At 42.1% G+C, this 20,217-nt stretch overlaps 1 protein-coding gene across 2 annotated transcripts in view; it reads left to right on the forward strand.

The window, feature by feature from the left end:
• Window positions 1-20,217, forward strand: part of ASAP2 (ArfGAP with SH3 domain, ankyrin repeat and PH domain 2) — a 191,293-nt gene that overhangs the window by 152,499 nt on the left and 18,577 nt on the right. Inside the window, exons 22-25 of one of the 2 annotated variants that reach the window (XM_050950703.1) lie at window positions 13,574-13,829; window positions 17,177-17,338; window positions 18,718-18,886; window positions 19,627-19,694. In XM_050950703.1, the coding sequence (XP_050806660.1) occupies window positions 13,574-13,829; window positions 17,177-17,338; window positions 18,718-18,886; window positions 19,627-19,694 (655 nt within the window). The remainder of the gene's footprint in view (window positions 1-13,573; window positions 13,830-17,176; window positions 17,339-18,717; window positions 18,887-19,626; window positions 19,695-20,217) is intronic. The other variant, XM_050950705.1, reaches the window with a different exon arrangement.

A 20,217-nucleotide genomic window follows, 5' to 3' on the forward strand; every position in this document is an offset into this window, starting at 1 on the left:
CCCCGGATGGAGAGGAAGAGTCCAAGCAGCAAGACTCCGCTCTGGCTCCTGAGACTGAGGCGAGGGCCGAGGGGGACCCCCCATTAGACACTTTCTTGCCGGGGGTCTCCTCATCCTCCTCCCCTGATGAAGCGGTGGCTGGCACCTCCTCCAGTAGGGCCCCCCCCCCCCCCGCTGGATCTCAGGGCGCACCAAGACCTCCTCAGGCGAGTAGCTCAGAATCTGAGCCTACAAGCCGAGGAGGTCTCGGAAATCGAGGATCCGATTGTTACCATCCTCTCATCGGATGCTCCCACCAGGGTCGCCCTACCCTTCATAAGGACCATCCAGGCCAACGCCAATACTATCTGGCAGTCACCGGCCTCCATCCCCCCTACGGCGAGGGGCGTCGAGAGGAAGTACATGGCCCCCTCTAAAGGTTATGAGTACCTCCATATCCACCCGACACCGTGTTCCCTGGTGGTACAGTCGGTAAATGACAGAGAGCGTCATGGGCAGGAAGCTCCAGCCCCCAAATCCAGGGAGGCCAGGCGAATGGACCTCCTTGGACGCAAAGTATACTCCGCTGGGGCGCTGCAGCTCAGGGTTTCGAACCAACAAGCCCTGCTCAGCAGGTACGCTTTCAACTCATGGGTGGCAGCGGACAAATTTAAAGAGCTGCTGCCGCAAGACGCCCGCCAGGAATTTGCAGCCATCCTGGATGAGGGCAAGAAGGTTCCACGTACATCATTGCAAGCTTCTTTGGACGCTGCAGACTCGGCTGCCCGCACCCTCGCTTCGGGGGTAACGATGCGCCGTATCTCCTGGCTGCAGGTCTCTGGCCTTCCTCCGGAGCTCCAACATACTATCCAGGACCTCCCGTTCGAAGGCCAGGGCCTGTTTTCCTAAAAGACAGACCCCAGACTTAAGAGTCTAAAGGACAATCGGGTCATTATGCGCTCCCTCGGGATGCACACACCGGGAACGCAGCGCAGACCCTTCCGGCCTCAGCAGCAGCAGCAGCGCAGGCCATATTCCCAGTTCCGCCAACGGCAGGACCTTAATAGGCGCCGTGGCAGGAATGGAAGGCGCAGGCATTCGGGGAACCAAGGGGGGCAGAACCAAGGCTCCTCTAAGCCCCCGCCTGGACCCAAGCCTTCATTTTGAAGGTGCGCCCGAGGGCGCAGTAACAGTTTCCCCCACGGATCCTTCCCCCCCGTTTTCCAACCGCCTTTCATTTTTCCTCCCGGCGTGGACCCAAATAACATCGGACCGCTGGGTCTTACGCACGGTGCAGACGGGATACCGCCTGCAGTTTATATCATTTCCTCCTTCCCGCCCCCCTTCCTCGTCCCTCTTCAGGGACCCCTCTCACGAGCAATTCCTTCGACAGGAGGTACAGACGCTCCTCAACAAAGGAGCTATAGAGGCGGTTCCGGAAAACGAGAAAGGCAAGGGGTTTTATTCCCGTTACTTTCTGATCCCCAAGGCCAAGGGAGGCCTCAGGCCTATCCTCGACTTGCGAGAGCTCAACAAGTACCTGGTGAAGTTGAAGTTCCGCATGGTATCCCTGGGGACCATTATCCCATCCCTGGATCCGGGAGACTGGTACGCCGCCCTCGACATGCAGGACGCTTATTTTCACATTGCCATTTGGCCACACCACAGACGTTTCCTTCGTTTCGTGGTGGGCCCCTTTCACTACCAATTTGCAGTCCTCCCATTTGGCCTTTCTACGGCCCCGAGAGTATTTACAAAATGCATGGCAGTTGTTGTGGCACACCTTCGACGCAGTCGTATCCACGTGTTCCCTTACCTAGACGATTGGTTAATTCGGGGCACGTCGGAACGGCAAGTTTGCAGCCACGTCCGCGTGATCACCGGCCTGTTTGCTACTTTGGGCCTCTTGATCAACATGGACAAGTCCACCCTGATTCCCACGCAGAGGGTGGAGTTCATCGGGGCCGTCCTGGACGCCACCGTGGCCAGGGCTCTTCTGCCGTTGCCGAGGTTCCAGGCATTGTCGGCGATCGTTCAACGACTGCGGGCAGCCCCCTTGACATCAGTGCGGACATGTCTAGCCCTGTTAGGCCACATGGCAGCATGCACGTTTGTGACCGGTTATGCTCGGCTCCGCATGAGGCCCCTCCAGTTGTGGCTCATCGAACATTACCGGCCGGCAAGGCAGCCGCTAGACATGCTGATCACGATCCCCCAAGGGGTGTTAGATTCTCTCGACTGGTGGCTAGACCAGTCCGTACTGTGTGCGGGGCTCCCTTTCCACCCACCTCAGCCCTCGGTGTCCCTGACAACGGATGCCTCAGACCTAGGCTGGGGGGCCCACCTGGGAACCCTGAGAACGCAGGGCCTGTGGTCCCTGCAGGAGGTGAGGTTGCACATCAACATGCGGGAGTTGAGAGCGGTCCGCCTTGCTTGTCAAACGTTCTGCCATCAGCTTCAAAGTCGTTGTGTCGCGGTGTTTACCGACAACACGACGACCATGTACTATGTCAACAAGCAGGGCGGCACCAGATCCTCTCCCCTGTGTCACGAGGCGATGCGACTCTGGGACTTTTGTGTAGCCCATTCCATTCACCTCATGGCTTCCTTCCTCCCCGGAGTACGGAACACGCTGGCGGATCGCTTGAGCAGATCCTTCCTATCGCACGAGTGGTCCCTTCGCCTGGACGTCGCTCTCTCCATCTTCCAGAGGTGGGGTTATCCCCGTGTGGACCTCTTCGCGTCCGGGGGGAACAAGAAGTGCCAGGCGTTCTGCTCCTTTCAGGGCAGGGAGCCCGGGTCGATAGCGGATGCCTTCCTTATTCCGTGGTCGACCCACTTGTACTACGCGTTTCCCCCGTTTCCTCTGGTTCACAAGGTCCTTCTGAAGGTGCGCAGGGACAGGGCTCGCGTGATCATGGTAGCCCCGGCGTGGCCCAGGCAGCATTGGTACCCCATGCTGCTGGACCTGGCCATAGCCGACCCAGTTCCCCTGCCCCTTCACCCGGACCTGATTACCCAGGAGCACGGGACCCTCTGTCACCCGGACCTGCAGTCGCTGCACCTAGCGGCGTGGTTCCTGCGTGACTGACCGGCTCTGAACTGCGCTGCTCCACACCGGTGAGGGAGGTGCTTTTGGGCAGCAGGAAGCCTTCCACGAGAGCGACATACTCGGCCAAGTGGAAGCGTTTCTCCTGTTGGTGCGTGGAGAGAGATCTCCGCCCTATGGAAGTTTCGGTGGCCAATATCTTAGACTACGTTTGGTCCCTCAAACAGCAGGGTCTGGCGATATCGTCTTTGCGGGTCCACCTGGCAGCTATCTCCACCTTTCACCCGGGTGCGGATGGTCGCTCTGTTTTTTCTCACCCGACGGTGTCTAGATTTCTTAAGGGACTGGAACGTTTATACCCTAACGTCCGACTCCCTGCTCCAACCTGGGATCTTAACTTGGTGTTGTCTCGGCTCATGGGACCCCCCTTTGAGCCGTTAGCTACTTGCTCCCTGCTTTACCTCTCTTGGAAGACTGCCTTTTTAGTAGCTATCACCTCAGCTAGGCGGGTGTCGGAACTCCGGGCCCTTGTGGTGGACCCCCCGTATACAGTCTTCCACAAAGATAAGGTGCAGCTGAGGCCACACCCTGCCTTTCTCCCCAAGGTAGTCTCGTCCTTCCACATCAGCCAAGAGATATTCCTTCCGGTTTTTTTTCCCGAAACCTCACTCCTCAGGCAGGGAGCAGCAGCTCCACTCGCTTGATGTCCGTAGGGCTCTCGCGTTCTATGTGGAGAGGACCAAGCCCTTCCGCAAATCCCCCCAGCTTTTCGTGGCGGTAGCGGACCGCATGAAGGGACTTCCTATCTCCTCCCAGAGGTTATCCTCATGGGTAACGTCCTGTATCAGGACCTGCTATGACTTGGCCCACGTCCTACGGGCCGGGTGACTGCGCATTCTACCAGGGCGCAGGCTTCGTCGCTGGCTTTCCTCGCCCGGGTGCCCATCCAGGAAATCTGTCGGGCAGCGACCTGGTCATCGGTCCACACTTTTGCTTCCCACTACGCCCTGGTCCAGCAGTCAAGAGAGGATGCGGCCTTCGGATCTGCAGTGCTCCATGCCGCTACTTCTCACTCCGACCCCACCGCCTAGGTATGGCTTGGGATTCACCTAACTGGAATGGATGTGAGCAATCACTCGAAGAAGAAAAGACGGTTACTCACCTTTGTAACTGTTGTTCTTCGAGATGTGTTGCTCACATCCATTCCACACCCGCCCTCCTTCCCCACTGTCGGAGTAGCCGGCAAGAAGGAACTGAGGAGCGGGTGGGCCGGCAGGGGTATATATCAAGCGCCATGGCGGCGCCACTCCAGGGGGCGACCTGCCGGCCCACTGGAGTTGCTAGGGTAAAAAGTTTCCGACGAACGTGCACGCGCGGCGCGCACACCTAACTGGAATGGATGTGAGCAACACATCTCGAAGAACAACAGTTACAAAGGTGAGTAACCGTCTTTTCCTTCCCTTCAGTTTTTGCTTGACTGTCTTCAGTGATGGAGTCCTTTGCAAAAGGTTGGGGTTTATACGCCATTTGCTGCAACTCTTCACTGGATCCTGATAAGGTTTTGTCCTTATTATGTAGCATTAGCTATAATAGCCATATTGCTGTATAGACTATCCTTTTCCTGCTATAAACCTTTCTTCTAGCCAGCTCCATTATATTGTTAAGCACTTTAGATCTTCTTGTCTGTTGTATCCATGCATTTTGGTTACGCTCTGTACCTTGTTTTTGTTTTGTTCTGCTTTCCTGCTGTGTTCAGGTGCCACTAGTTCTTAGTGCCCAGCACCTTTTTCAGTTCTCTGACGTCTGCACTTTGTTTTGGTCAGCTTCATCTCTTTAAAGAATTAATTTGCTACTCAGCAGTGAGGCTAAAGTAATAAAACTGGTGCTTCACTAGGCTTATACTACAGGGACTTCTGAAAGAAAATTAAGGACTATTAGTCTGTGGTTATCATTTGTGAGTTCCGTTGAATTCACTGTTGATTGTTGGTGCGTTTGAGTTTGCCTCAGGTCACATTAGAGTTCTGTTTATAAATGTCAGATAGCTGTCAGAAGGAGGGTTTTTGTCTGTGTCTTTTTTTCCCTGGCCCCTCTTTTTATTCATAAAGACGTTTTAAAAGTTTTTGTAATTTTTTGTTGGGATAGGTCTCTTCTGAAATTTAGGCTTTTCATAGAATCATTGGACTGGAAGGGACCTCGAGAGGTCATCTAGTCCAGTCCCCTGCACTCTTGGCAGGACTAGGTATTATCTAGACAATTTCTAACAGGTGTTTGTCTAACCTGCTCTTAAAAATCTCCAATGATGGAGATTCCACAACCTCCCTAGGCAATTTATTCCAATGATTAACCAGCCTCACAATTAGGAAATTTCTCTTAATGTCCAACCTAAACCTCCCTTGCTGCAATTGAAGCCCATTGCTTCTTGTCCTATCCTTAGAGGTTAAGAACAATTCTTCTGCCTCTTTGTAACAACCTTTTATGTACTTGAAAACTGTTATCATGTCCCCTCTCAGTCTTTTCTTCTCTAGACTAAACAAATTCATTTTTTTTCAATCTTCCCTCAAGGTCATCTTTCCTAGAACTTTGATCATTTTTGTTGCTCTTCTCTGAACTTTCTCCAATTTGTCCACATCTTTCCTGAAATGTGGCTCCCAGAGCTAGACGCAATACTCCAGGTAAGGCCTAATCAGCACAGAGTAGAACGGAAGAATTACTTCTCATGTCTTGCTTACAGCACTCCTGATGATACATCCCAGAATGATATATTCACTTTTTTTGCAACAGTGTTACACTGTTGATTCATTTGGCTTGTGGTCCACTATGACCCCCAGATCCCTTTCTGCAGTACTCCTTCCTAGGCAGTCATTTTCTGTTTTGTATGTGTGCAACTGACTGTTCTTTCCTAAATGGAGGACTTTGCATTTTACTTCAGACTATCTCTCCAGGTTGTCCAGATCATTTTGAATTTTAATCCTGTCCTGCAAAGCACTTGCAACGCCTCCCAGCTTGGTATCATCCGCAACTTTACAAGTGTAATCTATGCCATTATCTAAATCATTGATGAAGATATTGAACAGAACTGGACCCAGAACTGATCTCTGTGGGACCCCACTCATTATGCCCTTCTGGCATGACTGAACCACTGATAACTACTGTCTAGGAATGGTTTTCCAACCAGTTTTGCACCCACCTTGTAGTAGCTCCATCTAGTATGCCTTTCCCTAGTTTGTTTATGAGACGGTCATGTGAAACTGTATCAAAAACTTTACTGAAGGCAAGATATACCAGGTCTACTGTTTCCCCACTATCCACAAGGCTTGTTATCCTATCCAAAAAAAAAAAAAAAAAAGCTAACATTGGTTTGACAGAATTTGTTCTTGACAATTGCATGCTGTTATCTCATTATCTTCTAGATGTTTGCAAATTGATTGCTTAATTATTTTGAAGGCTAGAAGTTTGTTATAACAAGTGATTCTAAAGTAACAGAAGGAGAGAGGCTTTCATATTATAAATGAAGATGTGAATTAGTATAATTGACCTTCTATGGGTCATCTCAATTATCACTTCAAAAGCTTTTTTTCTCCTGCTGATGATAACTCATCTCAATTGATTAGACTCTTCCTGTTGGTATGCATACTTCCACTTTTTCATGTTCTCTGCATGTATAAATATCTCCTGTCTGTGGGTTCCATTCTATGTATCTGAAGAAGTGAGCTGTAGCTCACGAAAGCTCATGCTGAAATAAATTTGTTAGTCTCTAAGGTGCCACAAGTACTCTTGTTCTTTTTGCGGATACAGATTAACATGGCTGCTACTCTGAAACCTATAATTGACTGTCATTCATGTCATTTTGATAACATTTTTTTTTAACCGGTTGGGATGCTGTGATTTGAATCAGTTAACAGTAGGATACCTAATTTGCCCCATATTAATTTCCCCCTACTGTTACTTCTTTTCAACTGTTTGAAATGGGCCACTTTCATTACCACTACAAAAGTAATTTTTCCTCCTTTGGTATCCTACTGTTAATTGAATTGTCTCATTAGATTGACCTCCCACTTGGTAAGACAACTCCCATCTTTTCAAGTGCTGTTTATTTATACCTGCTACTGAATTTTCCGCTCAATGCATGTGAAGAAGTGGGTTCTAGCCCACGAAAGTTTATGCCCAAATAAATTTGTTTGAGTCTAAGGTGCCACAAGGTCTCCTCGTTGTTTTTGCTGATACAGACTAACACAGCTACCACTCTGAAACCTAGTAGCTTATGTGTTCACTATACTGTGGGTATAAATACCTGCTTGGCCTGAATGCAGTTTGCTAAATGGTTCATTTTATTTATACCAACAGTCTACACAGCTGTGCGTTTATTTAACCTTATTGTTGATCTCCAGAATGTTACAACTCAGTTCTGTGGTGAACATATGAACCCATGACTCTGTCTATTACAGTTATCATTCGACAACAATAATTACAAATGACTACTGTTACAACAGGAAAAGTAGCTGTGTTAGTCTGGATCTGTAAAAGCATCAAAGAATCCTGTGGCACCTTATAGACTAACAGACGTTTTGGAGCATGAGCTTTCATGGGTGAATACTCAATTCATCGGATGCGACGAAGTGGGAACTCACCCACGAAAGCTCATGCTCCAATACATCTGTTAGTCTATAAGGTGCCACAGGACTCTTTGCTGCTTACCAACAAGAAAAATAAGTCTGAAATACACAAAGCAAACAGATGACTTGCCACAAGACTTGAAGTGAACTAATTAGGGCACATATTGATAGTGTGCACAGGTTGATTAACACTTCCTCCCATCTGTCAAACTCACCCATCTCCCTTTAATCCTTCTATCCTCCCTTTAATCGTGCTTCCTCATTAAGAAGAGAGCTGGTGAAAGGCTTGGATCCTGTGCCGTTCTTGCTTATGGGTAACATTTTCAGAAGTGTGTTTTAGTGGGACTTAGGCACTTCTGAAAATGGAACTTGCATTCTAAGTCATTTAGGCACTTTTGAAAATGTTACCCTGTATTCTTATGGACCAGAATGCTTTACTAGTCCAAATCTGAGGATTCTTATTATTGAAGGGAGTTACTCTGCTGAGTACATTCATGGGCTATTGGGCAAAGTATTATTCTTCCTTTGTGAGAGTTTGGTTATTAATGCTGCAGTGGTTATTCTTGTTCATCTTTAATGGTTGTATAATTAAAAGGTGGAGTAAGATTTTTACATAGGCCTGAGTGTTATTTTGCATAAGAATGTGGGGAGTGGAATGAGCTCTCTTCTGGTACTTTTAAAGAGTATGTGTATTCTAGAAGCATTTTTTAACAAAGGAGTTTCTACCTTTGAGTTTCACCTGTGTTTGAAGTGGAAGAAACATTGCGCACGTAAACATCAGTAAGGAACTACCCTGCTCCACTTTGTAAATCTCTAATCTTTTGTCCGAACTGCTCACAATGAGGTATCTTGTCGTTATTAGAATAGTGGTTATCCCAGAGCAGCATAGACATCTGAACATTCCGTCATTTCTAGTACAATATTTGATCACATAGGTACAAATCTGCAAATCAAGAAACTTTTGTAGCCTTTAGCAACTGCATTATCATGATGATAATCTTTTATTTGAAATTCAATTTAAATTTAAGACTTGGTGTACACAGCTGTCTTGTATTGTGACAAATAAATTATAGCAGCCTGAAATCAATTTCTGTTTTCAGGCAGAATTCTTATGAATTGAAATGAGGTTTTTTAAATAAAAGTTCTGATAGGCAGGGCTTGAAAGATCCACTCATAGAGAGTACTTAGCTTTCTTGAAGAAGTGTCATTAGCTATTATATAAACTTTATTTTCAAAAAGATAATTTTCTGGCTCTTACGATTGGAAAGACAACTTTCCACATGTGGAAAGTCTGTAAATCAGTGCAATACTTTCACTGATTCTGCAGACAGACCAATTCATTGCTTCTTCTGAGCCTCCTCATAGCTCTCCCTGAGAGGTAGCAGAGTGCAAAGTGTTTACAAACTCTTGTAAATATCACTGTGTTTGTGCAGAACCCTGCTTAATTTTACTTTGCAGATGCAGGGTAAAAATATGAATAGCAGCTGACGCAAATACTGGACCTGTTTGGTGGGAAGGAGGCCTTGAAAACAAAGGTTAGGTGAAGGGTAGATTCTCCTCTTAAACCCTCACAGCAGCCAGGTGGCAAATAGGGAGACAAAATGTCCCTTTGCCTTTTCTGTAACCATTAGGGGCTGGGGAGCATTAAACTTACTGGATAATTACTACTTGGGGCCTGTGGTGATATTTGGGCCTACAAATTTACTCTGATTGTGAGTTCAACTGTGAAAAGTGAGTGTAAGTTTATAAAAGGTCACAGTAACCTATAACAACATATGTTGATGGGAAAAGATGCATAAGGGAGACAGACAAACTGAATTTGTCCAAATTAAAAAGCCACCTGGTATAACTCAAGTACTGTGTTATGATCATATTTGGTAAACAAGAAAAGTGTGGAATCAGAAATCAGTGAACCAAAACTGATGTGTTGGGAATGAGGCCTAATTGGTGGACAAAATAATTAGAGGACCAGGCTATTCCACGTATAACTCCCTTTTGGGGTCCTTAAGGTCAGATACTTCAGGAAAAAAATTGGCTATTGGAGCAAGCTTCACCATCATGGCTGTCTCCCCTACCATCTCCTTGAATTCCAGACCTGCTTCATCCCAATCCTGAAAGGTGTCCTGACCAGATAACATCACCATCTCCACCAGCTCTTTCTGAATCCCAACCACCACCTGGGATGTGAGACTTTGTCTCTTTTATCCACCCAGCCACACCCCACCAATGTGTCCTTTTCCTTCCCTATCTTCTTTCTTCTCTTTCCTATCAATCTCCATTTTCTTTCTGTCTAATAAGTGTCTGACTTCGCTGGCCAAGACTGAATACTTTACAACACTGCTGTAAGCCTGTGACTAAAGAGGCAACTAAAAGCAATGCCCAAAACATCCAGATGTTGGTAGAGGTTTGCCAGGTCTCTGAGTCCCTGATAAGACTGTGGGCTCTGCCTGTATCTTTCCAGCAGTGAGGCTGCAAATGAAAGTCAACCCCAGAGATTGAAGCTGCATTTTCTATCTTTGCTGTTCTTTTCTCTCCCCTCTTGTGTGTGTTTGTTTTGTTTGGTCTTCTAGGAAACAGGATCAGACTTTAACAACAGTGACAGCAGCTCCAGTCCATCTCTACTAACTTCTTCTCTTTTCCACAAAAGGACAGTTAAGGCCATCTTTAATGCAATCCTAATGAGGGTTTTTTTCTTCTAAAGACTCGTACCAGCTAAAGGGAAAGAGAACAAGGGATTTTGTTAAAATGAAAGCCTTATTTAATACATTGTTTCAAAATAGCTAACTGCTTTTCTTTTTCTTCTGTATCTTTAATAAAAGGTTAAAAGGATTTTAATGGTGTGTTTACCGTGGTACTAAGTAGGCTGAGGTCTCTGTATACCAAACCCCGGTCTGTGTTTAAAACTGTTTAATGTTGGATAGTAACTGGGTTTTGGTAACACCATTAGCCCATATATTCCATCTAAATTAATACAACAGGCCTGATATAAAAGATGAGGCAGAGGGAGAGCACACTGGTAGGAATCCCAGTACTCTCCCATATCCCAGCAGCTTATGGAGTTAGGCAATAGCTTTTCATGTAAGTGTTGCCCCTGGTCAGTGGGGCCCCTCGTCTAACATAACAATCTCTGGCAAGTACACCTCTACCCCGATATAACGCTGTCCTCGGGAGCCAAAAAAATCTTACTGCGTTATAGGTGAAACTGTGTTATATTGAACTTGCTTTGATCCGCTGGAGCGTGCAGCCCCACCCTCCCGGAGCGCTGCTTTACCGCATTATATCCGAATTCATGTTATATTGGGTTGCGTTATATCGGGGGAGAGGTGTAGCTATTAGGTGTTGGATAAAATTTCTAAACCACGCATGAGAGTTGATGGATCTGGGCAAGAGAGAGATTGATGACATACGTTAGAAAAGAGAAGAAAGGTATTGAGGGAAGGGGGAGAGATAGAGGGAGATGGATTTTCGTGGGAGAAGTGGGGAGAAGAAAGGAAAGAGGTTAGAGAGAACAATGTAGAGAAAGAGAAAGATATGATATGGGGCTGCAAGGTGAAAGAATGAAAAAAAGGAAAGAAACGGTAGACATAGCATGGTCAGGACATTGGACTGGAACTTCGGAAACCTTTGTTCTTTTACTGGCTCTACAATAACCTGCTGTATGATCTTGGGGAAGTCTTTTCTTCCCTCAATGTTTGGGTGAGCCCTCCTACTCTTTCTTTGTCGTGTCTGTTTAGATTGTAAGTAGCGCTGTTGAATAATCGCAGTTAACTCATGCGATTAACTAAAAAAAAAACAAAATAACTGAGTAAACAAAATAATTGTGATTAATCGCACTGTTAAGCAATAGAATACCAATTGAAATTTAGTAAATATTTTTGGATATTTTTCTACATTTTCAAATATATTGATTTCTGTTACAAGTCAGAATACAAAGTGTACAGTGCTCACTTTATATTATTATTTTATTTCAAATATTTACACTGTAAAAATGATAAAAATAGTATCTCTTGTTTAGTTCACCTCATACAAGTACTCTTGTGCAATTGCTTTATCAGGAAATTGTAACTTACAACTTTAGATTTTTTGTTGTTACATAACTACACTCAGAAACAAACCAATGTAAAACTTTAGAGCCTACAAGTCCACTCAGTCCTACTTCTTGTTCAGCCAATTGCTAAGACAAACGAGTTTGTTTACATTTCCGGAGTGGAACTGCTGACAGCTGCTTATTTACAATGTCACCTGAAAGTGAGAACAGGCTTTCACATGGCACTTTTGTAGCTGGCATTGCAAGGTATTTATGTGCTAGATATACTAAACATTCCTATGTCCTTTCATGCTTTGGCCTCCATTCCGGAGGGCATGCTTCCATGCTGATAATGCATTAATTAAATTTGTGAATGAACTCCTTAGGAGAGAATTGTATGTATTCTGTTCTGTTTTACCCACATTGTGCCACGTGTTTCATGTCATAGCAGTCTCAGATGATGACCCAGCACATGTTCATTTTAAGATCATTTTCACAGCAGATTTGACGAAACGCAAAGAAAGTACCAATGTGAGATTTCTAAAGATAGCTACAGCACTCGACCCAAGATTTAAGAATCTGAAGTGCCGTCCAAAATCTGAGAGGGATGAGGTGTGGAGAATGCTTTTAGGTGTCTTAAAAGAGCAACACTCCAAGGCGGAAACTACAGAACCTGAACCACCAAAAAAGAAAATCAACCTTTTGCCGGTGGCATCTGACTCAGATGATGAAATTGAACATGCGTTGGTCTGCTCTTCTTCGGATTGTTATCGAGCAGAACCCGTCATCAGCATGGACACGTGTCTTCTGGAATGGTGGCTGAAGCATGAAGGGGCATATGAGTCTTTAGCACATCTGATATGTAAATATCTTGTGATGCCAGCTACAACAGTGCCATGTAGAAGCCTGTTCTCACTTTCAGGTGACATTGTAAACAAGATGTGGGCAGCATTATCTCCTGCAAATTGTAACCAAACTTGTTTGTCTGAGCGACTGGCTGAAGTAGGACTGAGTGAACTTGTAGGTTCTAAAGTTTTACATTGTTTTATTTTTGAATGCAGTTATATTTTGTAGATTATTCTATATTTGTAAGTTCAACTTTCATTATAACGAGATTGCACTACAGTTCTTGTGATAGGTTGTAATAAAAATTAAACAAAATGAGCACTGTACACTTTGTATTCTGTGTTCTAAATGAAATAAATATATTTTAAACTGTAGAAAACATCAAATATTTAAATAAATGGTATTCTGTTATTGTTTAACAGTGCAATTAATTGCGTGATTAATCGCAATTAATCGTGATTAATTTTTTTTAGTCGCTTGACATCCCTAATTATAAGTGCTTTGGGACAGGAACTATCTTTTATTATGTATTTGTGCAGTGCCTAGCACATGGGAGCTGAGTCTTATTTGGGACCTCTCAGTGCTGCCATAATACATCTCATGGATGGTGGTGATGATGATGATAATAAATAGACACTAGGGAAAATGCAGTGAAAGATGCACCATGGTCTGTTATACAAATGAGGGAAAAAAGTTACTGAAGCCAAGAAAGGAAAGAAGGTGCAACAGAGAAGTAGGAAGCTACATTTAAAAATATAATTACATAGCAAATTGATTGAGACCATTTGTTACAGTTAAATACATATCCAATAAATGGTACACAACCATTTTTTTTCTTTTAAATTATATGAAGGAAATGTGGCTTTAAGGGGAGGTGTGGTCAGAAGTGGTGGCGGCAGTGGCAGCAACACAGGTATGATACTTTTCAAGAGTTATTAGGCATAGTCCTCTGGCTAGCAAGTGTTGGGTATATTTTTCAATATATTTTTATATTTTGCTGAATATGTTAACATAACTAATGTAATATCGTTGTGCATTTTTGTTTCGGTGTGGTTTTAGCAACCGAGTCCTAATCGGAGAGAGGACAGGCCTGTCAGTTTCTATCAGCTGGGATCAAATCAACTTCAGCCTAATGTAGCATCTTTGGCAAGAGATGCAGCAAATATTGCTAAGGATAAACAAAGAAGTTTTATGCCTAGTATATTACAGAATGAAACCTATGGAGCAATACTTAGTGGCAGTCCACCTCCCATTCAACCTGCAGTACCTGTTACTACAAGTGCACCTCCCCTACCTCCAAGGAATATTGGCAAAGGTACTAACGCTGGAAAATATAATGTTTTAGAAGAAATGGGATCATAACATTTTTTTTCTTACATTTTGAAGATTTGTTTTACAGTTACTTTGCACAGGTAGGTATTGGAACTATTTACTGATTTATTTTTTTTTTAAACTTGAAGTGAATCTGCACAACATATTCTGAATTTGATTTACATTGTACGGGCTAGTGAAGGAAAACATATTCTGAATTACATACATTCAGGTATACAGAATATGTGTGACAATAATACATGTTTAAAAAAATTAATAAAGTTCAAGCTACTTATAAGAAATGAGTAACAGCCCAGATGATCAACTTTATCAACTGCTTTCAGTTTGTGCTCCAACTTTTAAAACTTTTATTTCCTAAAGATGTGTCAGTCTGAATTGAACCATCCAGCTGTTGTGGAAATGCTTCGCTTTAAAAGAGCCCAAAGAGAGTATGAAGAAAGATAAAGAATGATAACATTACAGACACTTCTTAAATCTGTGCTAGAAAGTTTGGAAATAAAATAAAAGGTGAAATATAAGATACGTACACAATTTGGAGAATTAGGAGTTTTACAAGATTGGTAACTGACCAAAACATAACTCCCATTACTTATTATCAGGGATCCTAGAAATCCGTTTGCCATGGAAAAACATGGAATTTGCATTTTGCCATTTTGTGAAAAAATAAAACATATATTAACTATTAACTAAATTTTGTTATATTATCAATGTCACTTATTCAATGTGCACAACCTCTCCTGCTTGTTGATTTTTTTAATGTGCTTTAAATTTTCATAGCTAAACATACTCCAGTAAACTGTTTCCAGTGTATAGAGTTTACACAATGGCATATAGGGGTTCATGTTTTAATGCATCTCAGATTTCACTTCAGCCTTCAGATGTGAGTAATTAAAGTTATGAAAAGATGCTGAAAACTTTAAAAATCACCCCTAAAGACAGTGTCACTGAGTTTTGCATGGACAAATTTCACATTGATGGTGATGTGTTATTCTGTACTGTATGCAGAAAGGCTGGAGATTACATTTAGAGGCAAACAGTTGAACACAGGGAAAGCGCTAAACATAAACTGAATGAAAATAAACGAAAACATGAGACTGAAACAGCAGGGCCATCGACAACAGTAAAGAAACAGTGCAATGTGATTGGATCATTCCAGCGTTCTTGTGCATTAAAAAATGCACACAATTTTCTGAAATCTAGACTACAGACATAGAAGTATTTAGTATATTTAAGCAATACAAGTTGCAATTCTATATATTTATTTTAGTATAATGATTGACAGCACTGGAGGCTTCGAACTTGCTTAAAAGTTGTAAATATATCAATAAAACATTGCATTCAACTGATGCCTATATATATTGTGGCTAGGGAAACCAAAGTTCAGCATTTCATTTTAATTGTGGAAAAAGGTGGTTTTTGTTTTTGTTTTTTTTTATTGGGGAATGTTGGGTTTTTTAAATAACAGAAAACTAGGATCTCTGCTCATTATCCTCTGTTCAAAGGCCTATGTGAAATCAGTAGGTCTCATTTCTGTTGATAAGGGCCAAATGCTCACATAACAAAAACTTCCATTACAGTCAAGACTCTTACCTTTAGATACGATCCCTCCAGGTCAAGCAGATGGGAAAACCTGAAGAAACTTGCACAGCCAGTCCTTATAGTGTGATAGTTTCCTGGATAAGGATTTCAGTTTCTAATGCCATCAGCAATCTGGCATCTTTCCTGAATGCCAAAAGTATTATACGTATACATACAGCCTTTTATGCTAAAATATCTCAGACTTTGTGTATGGATGACTTTCTTACCTATCCTATAACTTAGTCCACACACCTTGTGTAGAGTGAATACTTGTCCTCAGGTGTAACTTTATTGACAACTAAATGAACAATAAGACAGCATAAAGTACAGCACTGCACAACTGACTAGATATGTGAATGGTTTTTTCATCCTCCTTGGAAGCATCACGTCATGGCTGAAGTTAGGATCTAGGACTTGATGTACCGTTCGTGTTTTCTGGTGTGGCAAATCACAAATCTACAATACAATGAGCTAGCATAAGGGTGCAAGCATAAAAATGTGCATAAAGTATTATTTTTTGGTGGAAATTAAGTGAGGATACAAAATGGTTAGCATGATTTCATGTGTGTTTTTTTTATTTTATTATTATTTTTTAAAAAGGCTGTTAAGACATTTTGGAAAGGGGGAACCCAGCTGAGGATATTATTCTGTATTGACTGAATAAATAAAATGATTGTTTTGCCCTTTGAATAAATTTTAAGTCTGAGCAAATGTACTATTTCACCCATTGCCTTCTGATTAAATGGCACACTTCCAAAACATTAATTTACCGTTCTTCTCCCACCCACCCCTTACAACTTGGCACCCATGCAGTGCAGCTCATGCCAGGAAAATATCCCTCTTGGCTTAAAAAGATTTATTTGTTGGTATATTTTACTCTAGCAGTTCATTTCATTAGCCTCTTTCATTTTCCCAATTGAACATTATGATGACATCACTGATCTTAGCCTCTTTTTAGCTGCCTTTATTATTATTATCCTCTTAATTTTAGAATGCTCTTTAAATCTTCTGATTCCTTTATATCTTCTCTCCATGCAAATTAATGCTTATTTCTAACTGTTTTTCATCTTTCCTTAATATGGTGATCATGCTCTCTGCGTAGGCATACAGTTATATGGTACTAACACAATGTTTGCTATAAAGGATCGCTTACAGTGTGCTTTAGTGAAACAGGGAGACAGCACTTTAGCCTTAGAATAGAGTAAATTAGGAACCACTTCTAAATACAAAAGCAATGCCCTGTAAGTGCTACAGTTGTTGGTCCTAGTTTGGATGAAGCCCTGACCAGGTCAGAACTGACATTACCTGTTGAGTCAGCATGTTCTCAGACCCTTACATGTTTATGTCCCTTTCTTTTATTGTCTGGAGGCAGCTGTCAGGAGTTAGTGATTTTTTCATAGGACTCACCTTTTGATTTCTTGTTGAGAAGCTTTTGCCTTTGCCAAGGCTTAACCATCCTCAGATTCATAAGCTGTGAAATGGATTATTAACCTGACACATTTTGAAATGTTGACGTGAGACAAGCACTTACATAGCTGAAATGTTAAGAATACTTTTACCTAAAACTTGTTTTATTGTTTTCAGTCAGATATGATTTATTCTCTTGTACTCTTACAAGATGATGGTGGTTTCTTCAATTTATACAGTATACAGGCACACCATTTAAAATGAAACACAGGTGTGACTATTAGCACGTTTCCCACACATAGTCAGCAAATAATTTTTACACAGTATTTTCCCGGTTTTTTTTAGTTCAGCCTTCAATTCTTGGGAGTGGTGTTCAGACAACTTCTTCATTTAATACAATGTGGAAGACAAATTCATTAGGAGTGGAAAATATAAGCAGACAGAGATCTTCATCAGATCCACCAGCTATTCATCCTCCTGTGCCGCCATTGCGTGTAACATCTACAAGTATGTTTTCACTTTCCCCTGTTTTTCTCTTCTGCTGCATCTAATCATGGTTGGTCTTATTTTTCCATTTTCACAACTCATGCTTCCTCTTTTGGCAATTGTAGTTTTGGCCTGTTGTCTGCCCTCCAGCAATTTGTATGAATAGTCTCCTCCAATAGAGCAGTGGGGATTCGTTGCTGCAGTGTGATTTTAGCAGAGAATTCCTTCTATTTCCAGTGTTTAAGGGATTTCTCAATTTGTTTATGTAGGGTTTTAATTATATTTCTCTTTAATGTTAATGAGTTGTATAACAGAAGTATTACACAGAGGCAGTACTTATAATGTGTTACCTGCATGATGTTCTTAATTTTTCCTAGCTTTAGGAATACAAATGACAACTTGAAAACTTAGGTCTGAGGTAGTGTAATATTCTGCCATGCTCTGGTTGAACTGACCTGAAGAGAAAATTGCAGTGTTATAGTCGTGTTGGCCCCTGTATATTAGAGACATAAGGATCAGCTTCTGTTGGTGAAAGAGACAAAGTTTCAAGCTTAGCCAGAGCTGAAGAAGACCATGTCTCTCTCACCAACGGAAGCTGGTCCAAAGATATTACCTCACCCATCTTGTCTCTCTGATGAGAAAGATCTTTAATTACCTAACTTAATTCTAAACATTTCTTCTAAAATCGTGTTATGATTGGTGTCCAGTCAAGGAGAAATTCCTCTTTATAGAACTTCTCACAAAATATTATTCAACAAAATTTCCATAAAACATAAAACTAAGGCTCTGATTCAGCATAGAATTTAAGCATATGTTTAAATCCATCACTAGATAGCAAAGCACATTTAAGACTCAGTGACTTCAGTGAGACTAAAGCACGTCCTTTGCATGTGCTTAAGTGCTTTGCTGAAGTGGGGCTTGACCAAGAAAAATTCAGAACTAAAACATTTATTGGGATCACCAAAGACCAAAGGTTTTGAGAAAAGGCTGGGGCACTGCCAATGTTTGCCTTCTGTTCACTTTAAACCAGTGGTTTTTAAACTTTTTGAGCTTAGCCCCCCCATTTGAGTTACAATTTTTGGTTATCCCCACCTGCCCTCCCCCCATCCCACCCCAGACATAAAAATACACGTGCAAGGCTGGGTGGCCTGCTGAGGTGAGTCAAGGGGTGGAGGTGGTGCTCCCTCTCTCATCATGCGCCCCCCCCCATGTTTTCATTTTCATGTTGATGCAAGGGGAGGATTGCTACCATTAGTAAACTATAATTATAATTAGTAAAGCATTTTTCTTCTCCTTGAAAACAAATCATGTAACATAGAAATTGGTGGATGAAATTCTAAGAATAATGCATTCAATAAAAGTTCAATTCCATTGCACTCTCTACTTTGCCTTTTTTATAGATATACTCTTTCCAGCACCACCACCTCCAGTTGCAAAGACAGCCAGTATCATAGAAGCTTTAAACCAGCAGTCAAAACAACCACCAGCTGTTCCACAATCTAAACCTATACCACCTCCTCTGCCTCCACAACCTCCTAGTAGAATCTCTCAAAAGAAGCCTGCTACTGGGTAATTTATGCTGTTTTTAGTATTTAATTCATAAAACACTTCAGCCTATTCAATAATCTTAGATTTTTAAAGGAATTGCACTTGTATGTACCATGAAAGCTATAAAACAGGCAGACCAATCTTCAGCCAGTGACAGCAGGCACTTAATGCCGTTCACTGTCTCATAGGATACATAAACGGAGAAGAAATATTTATGGAACAGATAGCAAGAATGTCAGTATTAAGACTGAAACAATGTAGGAATTCTAATGACCAAGACTTCTTAAACTCATATGATAGACTTGATATTTACATAATGTTTAGTCTTGGTGGCAGCTGGAAGCAACAAGAGTCCAGTTGGTTCTAATTCTGATATAATAATAATAAAAAAAAGAGGTAACATTAGGGGAGCTATTGCAGTTTGTTGCGCAAGAACTTTAAAAGTAACACTAGATGAAACCTCAGAACTTATGAAAGGACAATAGCCTCATTTACAAAACATTACAGCTGAATTTGTATTGCTTTTTTGCACTACATTTATTGATCAAATAGGATCTATGAATGGGCTACCTGCTTATTTGCAAATAAGTAGGTAAAGTAGTTTTTACAACAACATAAGTAGTTGCATTTCTATGAATATGTTAAAGTCCTGGTAAGAGTTATACATTACCTACCCATTTAAAATAGTTTAAATGTATTTTATTAGATACCTACACACTTGAAAATTCTGATTTATGAATGCTTAATTTTCTTCTGAATAGGATTGACAAGTCATCTGGTATAACTAACAAAGGGCAGCCTAGAGGACCAGGATCTCAGCAACAGTCTGGTAATTATAATATAAAGAGGCCTCATGATTTAAAAGTTACATTTATTTTTGAATTATTTTTAAACCTACTGTTAAAATTTCTAAGATCACTGTAACTGAAATAGGTTAGAGTGGAGAGGAAGTATTTTAGCTAGTTTGGTGCTGTTCTTTGTGTATTTGACAACACTAGCCAGTCTATATGGGGACGCTCAGGGAAGTTAAAGTGACTCAACTGAAGTTATGATGTCAATGTGCATATGGTAAAGCATGTTAACTCCTGTGTGGATGCTCTCAAATAAGAGTGAAGTAGCCTTAGTTTGCAGTAACTTAATCCTTCTCGAAGGAGGAGGATTTTTACTGTTTCTCTTCTAAAGTAATTAAGGCTCTGATCCTGGGAGCTGCCATGCATAAACAGATCTCTGGGTCCTATTGATGTCAATCGGGCCCTGCTGGGGTGGATCCCCCCATGGTACCTTGCAGAATCAAGGCTTTTGTCAGTTTCCCCGGTTATTTGTTAATATGATCTATATATATATAATATGTC

Source organism: Gopherus flavomarginatus, chromosome 4, assembly GCF_025201925.1.
Source record: "Gopherus flavomarginatus isolate rGopFla2 chromosome 4, rGopFla2.mat.asm, whole genome shotgun sequence".
In the NCBI taxonomy this organism is placed as follows: Eukaryota; Metazoa; Chordata; order Testudines; family Testudinidae; genus Gopherus; species Gopherus flavomarginatus.